This window comes from Patiria miniata, unplaced genomic scaffold (assembly GCF_015706575.1).
Source record: "Patiria miniata isolate m_02_andy unplaced genomic scaffold, ASM1570657v1 HiC_scaffold_23, whole genome shotgun sequence".
NCBI classification, from domain to species: Eukaryota; Metazoa; Echinodermata; class Asteroidea; order Valvatida; family Asterinidae; genus Patiria; species Patiria miniata.
Genome location: NW_024037062.1, coordinates 3,390,618 through 3,403,883, shown reverse-complemented (window position 1 = coordinate 3,403,883; position 13,266 = coordinate 3,390,618). Strand labels below are relative to the sequence as shown.

Genomic DNA, 13,266 nt, shown 5'->3' with positions numbered 1-13,266 from the left:
TCGTACCGTCGCGTCGTGCCGTCGTCGCGTGGCGTCGCGTCGTGCCGTCGCCCGTCGCGTCGTGCCGTCGCCTCTTAAATTACCGTTTCTAAGCACGTACACTGCATGAGGAAGCGACGCACCTTCACACGTCGCGTCGTGCCATCGTACGTCGCGTCGTGCCGTCGTCCGTCGCGTCGTGCCGTCGCCCGTCGCGTCGTGCCGTCGCCTATTACCTCGGCGCTTCTAAGTAGACTGCTTGAAGAGGCGACGCACACATTGCCCGTCGCCCGTCGCGTCGTGCCGTCGCCCGTCGCGTCGTGCCGTCGCCCGTCGCGTCGTGCCGTCGCCCGTCGCGTGGTGCCGTCGCCTGTTGCGTCGTGCCGTCGTCCGTTGCGTGACTGTATCTTTCTTGGCAATAGGTGGCGCCTTCATTCTTCATGTAGGATGGAACGCCGTATTATCGCGGTACTTATCACGTTTCTCGTTCGGAATAGAGATTGCCCACTAACCCTCCAGAATTGTCCTGTCTTATGTGTAGTATAACTCTTCCTTTTTAAATTAATATAAAAAAATCTGACGGGTGGTGAGGTTTATTCCGTGTACGATGCCTGTGAAAATAGACATGCGCGGCGTGTGCGAACGGAGGTGGACTCCCTATTATCGCGGTATGCAGGAAGTGGTTTTTATAATGATCCCAACTTTGTTGTTCATAGTTTATGTTTGACCAAAACACTCCCTGAATAAAGTCCGATATTTTCCCTGTAACGTTCAAGTTGATTAAAGACAAAATGTCTGCAGGATGATTTCTTAAGACCCTGCCTTTCCCCCGAAAGGAGAACACAAATCCCCGAGGCAAGTCTACTGATCGGCGATTGAGGGCGCCACTCACTTTACACGGTGTGCCGTTTTATTGTCGCTACGCGCGGTGCTAATTTTGATCCAGTAAAAGTTGTTACAATTTCGCGCTGCAAATATCGTCGTTCGACCTCATTTTACATATGCAGCTGAAGAATGGGAACCAGACAATGGAACTTTCATGGACAGAGCGCAATTAAAGATTTATGTTAAAATATAAACGGTACCTTTTAGCAGACACGGTGAGGGAAATTTTGCAAGTTTTGGAAAACGTTAATATTTATTAAAATCGTTAAAAGTCCCGAAAGACACAACATTTTTTAATCGTCCTTTTTATACAACTCGGTAGAAAATCCTTGATGACTGGTGAACTGGATAAAAATCGCCACTTGAAGGAGTTTTGACACTGTAACAAGAGAAATTTCCCATGCCGCGATAATAGGGATGCTGCGATAATAGGGAGTCCGACTATACTTGTGTTTAAAAAGAAAGGGGCACAATCATACATGTCGCCACTACATTTTAAGTTAAATGGAATGCAGTTTGGCCGCCACCATGCATTAAAGTTTTTATCAGACTTGTGTTTTCTTAAAAAGAAGTGGTTTTCTGGCTAGCTAGAAAATAGCAAGGAAGAACCGGTTTTGTGCGAGCAAAATTCAGGGAACAATCTGTTGATACTGTAACGTCTCTCTAGGGTGAGAGACATTATCAAATAAAGAGTCAGATACAAATATCTTACACACACACTCTAGTACTTTATTCGGGATTATTTACATCTCAGGTCAATAGAGGGCGCACTATATACAATGTAAAGTTACGGCGTACATGATTATCTGTGTACAGACGTAGGGTCTATGGCCAGTGAGCGGACAGCTCGATAATCTACGTGTACATGTCAGGGACTCTGTCGGGGTCAGAGCCCAGATCAACAATCTAACGCATCATACGTGCGGGAGCTCAGCTCAAGAACCTACTGGGTGAGAGCCCAGTACAACAATGACCAGAACTGCCATTTCTGCGCGCTTTATATAGACTTTTGGGGGCGCGTCTTAGCCAATGGGAGCATTGGATTCTAGTAGTTATGAATAATGCATCCGTGTACAAAGGCATGGGGAAAGTTCTCTATGGGAGATTTGTACACGACTGACTTAGACATTCTAGTGGAAGAAAGTCCGAGAGCAGTGGTTAGCGGGCGAAGTAGGATCACTCGTGGGTGCGTTACGGGGAACTGATCCTCAAGGAAAAGGGAAAGGGAATAACTTCTCGGTACATAGGTTTGTGTACAAGACTTAGTCTCTAGACTAGGTAAGAATCTACACACTAATGCTATGGAGTAAAACTATGAGATGAAGGACGTAACCTGACCTCTAGCTACCGTAGGTCTCGGCCAGTGGGTTAGCGGGACACACTCGCTGTGGTGTACGGGGTCACTAAGGGGTGAATACACGGGTAGGTTTTAGCGAGCCACATTCGCTAAATGCTTCGGGTCAATGTGGGTCAGATGCGAGGTAAGGTGTGTGAGGGGAATTCGCATCGACTCCGGGGAAAGGTGGAGGGAAAATGGCTAAGTCCTAAGTACATGTCCCATGGCGGTACATGTTCAATAGCTGTGAGAGCTACATGCATTGCGCGCTATACAATGGCGTACTGTATAATGTGCTGCACACTTACACGTGTGTCTAAGACTTTGTGGTAAGCTTCGCGCTGTGTGAGGGCACACAGGATCGCTGCAAGCATTACGCTGTGCACGGAGTGGAATGGATTGGTGTGGAAAGAAGTAAACTACGCAATTTGCGGGAACGCAACAATACTAATAACTTGTTGGAAAGTTCCAAAGTCATTCCAAGAAAGTTGCCGCCGTGAATAAGGGTTTAAAACAAGGGAGGAGGATGGGATTTGCTATCAGCATCAGCAGGGCCGTTCCTCATTCTTTTCTTTTTATGGGATGTATGATAAAATTGGAGTACGAGGGGCTCTGCGAGCTGATGAATCTTTTTGAAAACATTGTATTTGCAACCAGCTTGGGAAGATTTCCGTTTATTTAAGACTTAGAAGCACTGGTATGGATACCTGTGTAAGTATATGACTAAACTGCCTAGAGCGTATTTGTTAAGGTTTTTTTCTTCTTTTTGGAAATTCAATACGCATATAGGGAGTAAAATCAGTTCCACTGCTAGGTTGCGGTGATGGGTGGGTTATAACTTGTCAACACATACCTCGCCAGCGGGCCCATTAGATTGGTGATAACCGGAGAGCGGGAGTTTAAAAAAACTCATCCGGTGTTTAGGCGACGCAGGGACTGGTTTGTGTACATGTGGTTTTTGTTTCTAGTTCACTTAATGATTTGATTTATACCGGCGATAATATGCCGTCCCACCTGTTTTTTCTTTTTTGTGTGTCGGGGGAAACAGTGCATATTTTCTGTGCCCTTTTTACGCACTTCATCAGTCACCCTTTGTTTAATTCTGTTATACGTAATTATTGCTAATGATGGTTAAGAATATTTTACGCGTTAGCATTTCTTGTAATGATCAGATTAAGTGGATTCCTTATTTTTATTTTTTATTTCGAAATCCATGCCTAAATGACCATTATGTTAGTTCTGTTCTTCAAGAAGTTCCAATAGGACTTGTACGTTCTCCTCATCCAAGTTTTTTTTCTTGGTTGGATGGTGGAGATGGGTTAATCCTTGATCGGACCAGGCCATCTTTTATGTTTTTTTTGTCGTTTGTATGCCAGGATGGGATGGGTCGCAAAGAGTGCACTGAGAAAATCATTATCGCTGATCAGATTCCAGTGTTTCAGAAGGGCCTGCTTAAGAGCTGGGTGTTTAATTTGTGGGTGGTAGGGTAAAACAAAGACCAGCGGGATATATTCTTTTCGGTTTTTGCACTCTCTTTAGAGTTCACGCGAGTTTCGCCTTTTTGGGGAAGAAGGGCTAAGTCTTCTTGGTTGTATCCGCGTTTATGAAGTTTGTCTTTGAAGAATTCAGCCTTCTCCTCAAATTCTTTTGAGTGTGTGCATATACGGTCATATCTCATTAATTCTCCCTTAAAGGGAATATACATCATTTGCTTTTGCTGTATGATTTTCAGAAATGGATGGAATTGGGGGGTTGGAAATATATAGCAAATATAGTTACACTGACTTTTTTTAGGTTTTGGGTTCAAAAATGCTATAAAAAAAACAAGAAAAACAATCATTCTCCTGTAGTCTGGTTCCCTGACTCCATTTAAGAAGAAACAGAGCAGTTTACATACATCGGGGAATTGTGAGGTCAGGGAACCAGTCTAGCTGGCTTGTACCTGTTCATAGGTGTGTAATCGATTGCAAACAAGTGCGATGGTCAACTGGGGCCAGTATTTGAAGAAAAAAAGCCCGTTTTTTTCCAACGCTGATCGGCTGATCAGCGTTGGAAATTGATACAAAAATACCACTTTTCTTGAAAATGATATACCAGGTGCCATGATTTTACAGGATGCTTTACACTGTCACTCACTAACAGTCCAGCAAGGTATTTCAAAATGATTTGGTAGTTTTATTTTTTGATGTTTGCAAATGTTGTATTTTCCCTTTAATCAAACCGCCAAACACTGACTTAGCGTGGGCTGAATCTCGAGCAAGATACTGAAAGGTATCAGTTTTTTTGGTTGCTACTCGAGTATCCAGTTTCCCTTCTTTTTTGAACCGTTCACCTTGGTAGATGACGAGGTCGAGGAAGGTGACTTGACTGTTTGAAATTTCTGACGTGAACTTGAGCGTGGGATGAATTTGGTTTAGAGTTTGGACGAGGTCACCGGCTTGGTCTTCGTTACCGTTAATTTTATTAAGACGTTGTCCCTGTATCTCATGTAACTCACAATTGAAGGATTGTGTGGGAAAATAATTTCTTTTTCATATTTGAACAGGGTTATATCGCATATTTCTGGACTGCATTCGCTTCCCATAGCCACGCCAATTGTTTTGTCTGAAGAACTTTCCATTGATTTCAAATATGTTTCGATGCATGATAAGTTCCAGGAGACAGCGAGCGTGTTCTCTTGTAGGTTTGGGTTTTTCAAGCACATGCCCGGAATCGCGTGTATATGTGCTTTGTTGTTTTGACAATCGGAAGCAGAAAATAGTCTATGTATTTTGAAATTGATTGAGTCGGACCTCCGCAACCACTAATAATATATAGTGTTCTATAGACGCCAAATCTGCGTCGCGTCGTGCTTTCACGTCGTGCCGTCGCGTCGTACCGTCGCGTCGTGCCGTCGTCCGTCGCGTCGTGCCGTCGCCCGTCGCGTCGTGGCGTCGCGTCGTGCCGTCGCCCGTCGCGTCGTGCCGTCGCCTCTTAAATTACCGTTTCTAAGCACGTACACTGCATGAGGAAGCGACGCACCTTCACACGTCGCGTCGTGCCGTCGTACGTCGCGTCGTGCCGTCGTCCGTCGCGTCGTACCGTCGTCCGTCGCGTCGTGCCGTCGCCTGTCACCTCGGCGCTTCTAAGTAGACTGCTTGAAGAGGCGACGCACACGTTTCCCGTCACGTCGTGCCGTCGTCCGTCGCGTCGTGCCGTCGCCCGTCGCGTCGTGGCGTCGCGTCGTGCCGTCGTGGCGTCGCGTCGTGCCGTCGCCCGTCGCGTGACTGTATCTTTCTTGGCAATAGGTGGCGCCTTCATTCTTCATGTACCTGTACTGTATTTATGACATGCGTGCCGTGCGGTGAAAGTGTTGCAAATTGCTATGTCGTACAGTTTGTACACGGTTTGTGGGGAGGCCTATTATTAGTGGTTGCGGAGGTCCGACTCAATCAATTTCAAAATACATAGACTATTTTCTGCTTCCGATTGTCAAACAACAAAGCACATATACACGCGATTCCGGGCATGTGCTTGAAAAACTAAACAACGTGACATTGAAGCAGGATAGCCTATTGATCACATTGGATATTGTGTCCATGTATCGAACTGCCCACAAGATGAGGCGATTGAATCAGTTTGCGATGCACTTGAAGTTGCCGATAGCAGTCTGTACGCAATACCCAAACCTACAAGAGAACACGCTCGCTGTCTCCTGGAACTTATCATGCATCGAAACATATTTGAATTCAATGGAAAGTTCTTCAGACAGAAAATTGGCGTGGCTATGGGAAGCGAATGCAGTCCAGAAATATGCAATATAACCCTGTTCAAATATGAAAAAGAAATTATTCTCCCACACAATCCTTCAATTGTTTAATTGATCTGTTTATCTGATCTGTTTAATTGATATGTTATTACTTACTCATGTATTTTGAATGTGGTTTATTTCTTGTTCTGTTTTCTGGTGTGTTTTTTTTTGATTTTCGTCAATTTTTGTGTAAAGCGCTGTGGTACTTTCTATGACAGTTAGAGCGCTATATAAATGTTCAGTATTATTATTATTATTATTATTATTGTTAGTTACAGGGACAACGTCTTAATAATATTTAACGGTAACGAAGACCAAGCCGGTGACCTCGTCCAAACTCTAAACCAAATTCATCCCACGCTCAAGTTCACGTCAGAAATTTCAAACAGTCAAGTCACCTTCCTCGACCTCGTCATCTACAAAGGCGAACGGTTCAAAAAAGAAGGGAAACTGGATACTCGAGTAGCAACCAAAAAAACTGATACCTTTCAGTATCTTGCTCGAGTTTCACCCCACCCTGAGTCAGTGTTTGGCGGTTTGATTAAGGGAGAATCAATGAGATATGACCATATATGCACACACTCAAAAGAATTTCAGGAGAAGGCTGAATTCTTCAAAGACAAACTTAAAAAACGCGGATACAACCAAGAAGGCTTAGCCCTTCTTCCCCAAAAAGGCGAAACTCGCGTGAACTCTAAAAAGCGTGCAAAAACCGAAAAGAATATCCCGCTGGTCTTTGTTTTACCCTACCACCCACAAATTAAACACCCAGCTCTTAAGCAGGCCCTTCTGAAACATTGGAATCTGATCAGCGATAATGATTTTCTCAGTGCACTCTTTGCGACCCAACCCATCCTGGCATACAAAAGACGGTTGGCGAGGTGCTTCTTGTGACAGGAACTCAGAATATCGCTCAGCGAGGCCATCGTGAAGAAGATGGGTCAGACAATGCTGGCAACCTCAGGAGAATACTGTCTTTGGTGAGTGGTCATGACAAGGTGGTTAAAAAACGCCTTGAAGGAGGACCTCGCAATGCGAAATACACTAGTGCAGAGATCCAGAACGAAATGCTGAAAACTGTAGCTCAAATGGTCCGTGAGCAGATACTGAAGGAGGTTCATGCTTCTGAACAATTCTCCATCTTGGTGGACGAGACTAAAGATGTCAGAAAGACTGAGCAGCTCGCACTCGTCGTGAGATATTACCATCAGGGGCAGATCACAGAGAGCTACCTGTGCTTCAAGAATGCTGATGGTCTCGATGCCCAGTCCCTCAGCGATGAATGGGCTTGTTAGTGGCTATGGACTGGACTATAGGGTTAATTTAGTTGGCCAGGGTTACGATGGGGCTGCAGTAATGAGTGGAGCTGTATCAGGTGTGGCAAAGAGGATACAAGAGGTAGCTCCTTCGGCCGTCTATGTGCATTGCTATGCACATCGACTTAATCTAGTCATCGTTGATACCTGCAAGACGGTCAAGGAAGCTGCTAACTTCTTCGCCCTGCTTCAACAGCTGTATGTCTTTGTGTCTGGGTCCAACGTTCACCAGAGATGGCTCCAAATACAGGCAGCGATGTTCCCTGGAGAGCAGCCTCGCGAGCTAAAGAGACTTAGCGACAGCCGATGGGCATGCAGAGCTGATGCCTGTGTCGTTGTGAAGACACGGCTAAAAGCGATTCTCCGGTTGCTGCATCGCATCTCTGAGGATGACGATGGAGAGCGTGCTGTCGAAGCTACAGGTCTCCTTGCACAAATGGATGAGCGGTTTGCGGCACGACTTGTGTTGATGAGCACACTACTGCAGAAGACCAAATCGTTGTCCACCATGCTGCAGCAAGACGATGTGGACCTGTCTGCAGCTAGCAACTTAGCTGCAGTCATCATTGATGAGCTCCAGGACATGCGGTCCAATGACGACACCTTTTGTGAGATCTGGCAGGAGGTGGATGGAGTCGTAAATGATTGCCGGGATGACCTCGCGCCCACCAGACGGAGACGAGCTCCTCGACCTTCAACACGCTTGGAAGGCTACCATGTGCTGGAAGCCACTGGTCAGCAGGAGCAGGCAGCCCCTGAAGTGGACTTCAAAGTTAACTTCATGTTCCCGGTGCTGGACAGGATGTTGCAGGAAATGAGAGGGAGGTTTAGCGACCAAAACTGCAGGCTGATGAAGGGTATAGATGCCCTGACACCATCCAGTGAAAACTTTCTGTCCCCTGAGAACCTGAAGGCTCTACAGGAAACATATGGGGCAGATCAGGAAGACCTGAGGCATGAGCTCCATCAAGTAAAGAGGCTGATAGAGAGAAAGGCCTCTAAAGAAGAAGCAGTACCAAAGAGCATGCAGGGTCTTGTCAATTTTTTGGAGCCCTACAAGGATGCCTTCTTTGAGCTATATCGACTTTCGAAAATCGCAGCGATCATTCCAGTTACATCAGCCTCATGTGAGAGAAGCTTCTCCGCAATGAAGCTAATCAAGACATATCTTAGGAACTCCATGGGGAATGAACGCCTGAGCGACCTTGGCATGTTGTCCATTGAAAAGCTGAACATGGATGAGTTCGTTGACAAGTTTGCAGCATCCCATAAGAACAGAAGGATCAAATTTAAACTTGTGTAGACACCACATTGGCTTCTGAGGTTGGTTAGAACTTGTTGCTTTTAATGCAAGGGAGTGCATGCGCTGTTTTGCGTACAATTTGGTATTTAAGGTATTGTTATTATTATTGCACAAAGCTCCCTCTCACAATGTTGGTGTCTAGTCCAAAAATTAGCATGAATGCAACATTCACAGATCAAAATTTTCCTGGTCGTATGGTCATGCAAATCGTTGTCTACAGTCGTTTGGCAAAACGCCAGCTTAAGTGTCCCAACAACCTTGTCCAACATTGAGAGCGCAAGCCCAGCAATTCACAGCCCCACCAGGTAACTCCTAAAGACTTAACAGGTCATGTGTGTACAAAACCCCCAGGTCATGTGTGTACAGGAACCCCTAAGCTCCGCTCAGATAGTAACATGACGCCCCCCCCCCCCCCTCATGAAATGTTCCAGCCCCCCCAGCGGCCCCCCTCCCCACTGAAAAATTCCTGGCTACGCCACTGATGGTAACCATCGTAGTACTTAATTGGTGAATGTCTGATCGCAGCTTGGTCACGTAGTGTCACCATGGCAACGGGAGCCCCGGCCAGGATGTGCGAGACTTCCTGCAAGCATTGACTGAATGTGAGGGCGCCCTTGTCATCGGCGTAGTCTCTGAAATATGAAGCGCTGTATATTACCTGTGCGCCATTTTGCGAAGTTGTTGACGAGCTTAAGAGAGTAAGATTTCTCCTCCGACGTCGCCGCGTCGCGCAAACTTCCGATGACAAATTGCCGTCGCTGTTGTCGCTCAAAGATCGCCCTCTGTCACTGTCACTTATAGATGCCGCACTGCTGGAATAGCTCGCACTCAGAGACCAGTTCAGCTTGGAAGACGAGCCGTCTGAGAAATCTGAAATCGATTTCTGTTCATTCTCGTCTTCGCTGTTCTCACCTGATGTGTTGAATCTTGTCTCCGAGAACAGAGAGATACCGCTCTCATCACCAGGCTTAGTGGACCCACGGTCCTCTTGTCGTGATGGTGTTGAGAACTGGCCTTCTGATGATGAAGTTTGACTTCTATGTGATGATGGCTGACCTGCTGGTGACACGGCTCGTCCTTGTGGTAAAGCGGGTGATCGTCTAGGGACATGGTTTGACCTCGTGGTGAAAAGAAGTGACCCCTCGGTGAAAATGAATGACCCACTGATGGTGAATATGTTTGACCATCGATCTTCCGGGGAAAAGAATTGTTCCGGTTAAATGCTGTGATCTTGCGGCGAAAAGTGATCGTCTTCAACCCGAAAGGTACGATCTACATTTAGCGTCAAACTAGTGGCGATAAGCTGTGGTCATCGGATGAAAAGGCTCGACTTTCAGATGAAGTGATTTGACCTTTCTATGACAGGTATTGACATCCTGGTGATGAATTGGTTGGCGATTGGCTATTTGGTGTAGATGTACGGACGTCAGAACGTTGCGTGTCAAAGGCGCTTGAATTTATCTCCATGTCGACGGAAATCAGGTCACCGGAATATGAAGGAACCTTGGGCGGAGTGCGGAAGCTGAAAGGCGACGTCAGTCTTGGATTGTGGGTAAAGTGATTTGCGAGGTAAAAGGTCGTACTTTCACTGTTCCATCCTGTGGCATTACCTGGTAAGAGAAAATGAATAAAAATTTGCTTTTCTCTGTGTAGGAGGAAAAAAGAAATGTTACGTATGTAACAGTTGGACACCAAAGTGATCTGTGTTCTTAGCGTGATTTTTTTGTACACGGAAGGCAAACTGTCAAAATATCATGAATTATCCTACTTAATTTTCAGAAAAAAAGGATATAAAGCATCCCGAGAAATAGTTTCCGCCCAGTATTCTGTCTTTTTCCAGGCAAAAAGAATAACCATCATTTCCTCACGATGGTTAGGACCAAACCTTTAAACGGTCAACAAAAACAAAAATCTACTGTGCGTAATTTCGACATTTTGTTTGTTTGTTTGTCATTAATAACCTGCATCAGATTGATTGCATTATTTTTCTTGTAACGCCAAAAAAAAACTGTTTGCAAATTGTGGCCATTAACTTAAAGCCCAATAGATTAAATAAATATGTAGTCAGAGACATGATAGAGAAAGTTTGGCATATCATGGCACAAGCCTTTTTCTTCCACGTCTCTTTTCTGTGTTAAATTATTATTCATTCAATAAAAGCACTTTAGATAGAGTGTAAGCGTGCACCTGCAGTGTTGTGTTGTTTCTAGATATCATTTATTACTGTCGGTGATCTGTTAAAGTGTCTCATGGCCTTACGTGCATCTTTCAAGGCTACATTTGTGCTGGTCCCAGAGGGCAAGCCTAGTGTGCTCCAAATCACGCACGCACTGACCGACCGACCGGACCGGACTGACTGTCTCTTGTGATTTAGACCCGACCCGACCTGACCAGACCTGACCTGACCTGACCCGTCCTGACCTGACCTAACTGACCTGACCTAACTGACCTGACTGACTGTCTCTTAAGATTTAGACTTACTTAAGCTGTATACCGTGGCCTCCAAAGAAATGACCATGTTAACTCTTTAGATCCCTCAGACCAAGTTGGTCTGAGACCATCTTTACTAGAAGTGCCTAGTCTTGTTTTCTTTCGTGGTTGTTGTAAACCAACTTTGAGCTAATAATTAACAAGTAAATCAGAAACCCCAAAAAGCTGGCAGAGCAATTAAAAGTAACTTTTGGTAAGATCCCAAGGAAGAAAAAACACCGTTTTCCCATTAAACTCTTACTGGTTTAAGATGAAATTAAAAGAATGTTTTCTAAAAAATAATGAGTTTCTCTCTCGATGTCACGTGCAAACACGTCTGAACTGGCGGCCAAGTCTTTAAATTAAAACTCATTGCCAAAAAAAACTAAAAAACTACTGGAAACACATAATTCCGTTCAAAAAAAGTATAGATGCAAATATTTTTGCACTTAGAAGTTAAAACTTCTCGCCAAAAAACCACTAAAACACTACTAGGAGCACATAATGGAGTACCGAAGTGAATACGTCATGCGCACAAAATGTGTGTAAAAGACATTATCGCGTGATTCAGACCGCGTCACACTTCGGTACTCCATTCCTTTGTCCCCCGTCGAACGTACTTAAAATAAGCGTACAATTATTCCTAATCTCATGCATAATGCATACGCATAGCAAGCCGCCACAGCCGCCACAGCCTGCGCTAGGGGCGCTATCACCAAAACAGTTACATCACATCAGCATATATATCTTATTATATAGGGGGAGAGAGGAAAGCACAAGTCATCAATAAACATGAGGCACAGTTTTCCATTCGAATTTCCAATTTGCACATAGCTCGACACATTTTGGCATTAATGAATGAAATATCTCAATCTATAAATATTCATCGGCTTATTCATATTTTGTATTGAGACCTTAGCCAATGATAAGCCCCCTTTTTGTCTCCACGATCACAATTTACACCTTCAATCTAGGCATAGATATAGGCTTATTATTTTGGTTTCCCTTGAGAGCTTGCCAATGATAAGGCTTATCTTCGCCACTCAAAATTTATCGTACTTTCAAGTTATGAATATTCATAAGACTATTTGTATTCTGCATTGAGGGCTCTGCCAATGATAAGCTCCTTATCTCGCTTGTTCCCGCCCCTATCTGAGACAGCTTGGCATCTCTTAACAATCTACATGTAGGGTAGTCTTTGATGTAACCGTTTCCACCTAAAACACAACAAAAAGAGGGACAAGAAGGTCATTTTTCAGTCCATGGAAAATTGATCCTTTTCAAGTCCGACAAGTTTTGCACAACACCAAGGTTGTATTCATCCAAATTCTTCCCACGCCCGAACTTTTCCCAGATTGGTGTTACTCAAGCAAGAATGGTTTAATTCGCGCAGCGAGCCGCGATAAAATTCTCCACATTTTCAAAATATGGTCACAATTTTTTTTCAATGGGCCAATTAGGCCAAGCTTCCAGGTAATCTTCACCCCTACTATACACCACAAGCCTGTAGACTCCCCTTGGCCAGACCCTAGCCACTCCAGAGTAAGGAGTGTTGAAAGACAGAATCTAAGATGGCGCCTAATGCCTTTGTGCAGTAATTGGAGATCTTAGTGGCCAACCCCTAAGTGCCGCCGATCTCTTTGTGTCAATCCCTCGTGCCGCCTAGAGCTCAGACAGGTTGTAAACAATCCCGGACGATGTGATTGACCTATATCTTGTGCATATCCAGTCATACGGGGGTTATTGACCTAGAAACACGTGTGGTGATTAAATTCTCCCGGTGGCCATTCCGCGTAAAGTTTTTGGGCTTGAAGCTCGAAGGTTAAAGACTTGACTCGAGTCACTGCCTTCGATGTACTTAATTTGATTCGAGTCACTGCCTTATAACTAAACTCAACCAGTCACTTCTTTAGAATGAGTCAATGTAACTCATGCCACTGCCTTAGAATGACTTAGCTTGAGTCAATGCCTAAGAACTATTTAAATTTAATCACTTACTTAGAACGACTCAACTTGAGTCACTACCTAACAACACTAAACTTGACTCGAATTACTCCTCAGAACTACTCAAATTCAGTAGCTGCCATTATTTCTGAACGACTCGACCCGAATTTGAGTCACTCGAGTGCCTGTTTTTGAACGACTCCACCCGACTTAAGTCACTGTGTTCTTACAAAGCCTCAACTTG

General features: G+C 44.8%; 2 protein-coding genes across 2 annotated transcripts; one reads left to right on the top strand and one right to left on the bottom strand.

Annotated features, from left to right (window-relative positions):
• Nucleotides 1–7,346: 7,346 nt before the first annotated feature.
• On the top strand, nucleotides 7,347–8,609 carry LOC119731393 (zinc finger MYM-type protein 1-like). Its single transcript, XM_038204563.1, has one exon. It carries the CDS (start codon nucleotides 7,347–7,349, stop codon nucleotides 8,607–8,609), a length of 1,263 nt encoding a protein of 420 aa, XP_038060491.1.
• A 103-nt stretch (nucleotides 8,610–8,712) lies between these two features.
• LOC119731392 lies at nucleotides 8,713–11,127 on the bottom strand. Its single transcript, XM_038204562.1, has 4 exons — nucleotides 11,091–11,127; nucleotides 9,983–10,219; nucleotides 9,084–9,800; nucleotides 8,713–8,747 (listed from the first exon to the last, which is right to left on the bottom strand). Exons 1-4 carry the CDS (start codon nucleotides 11,125–11,127, stop codon nucleotides 8,713–8,715), a joined length of 1,026 nt encoding a protein of 341 aa, XP_038060490.1.
• Between the last annotated feature and the right edge of the window lie 2,139 nt (nucleotides 11,128–13,266).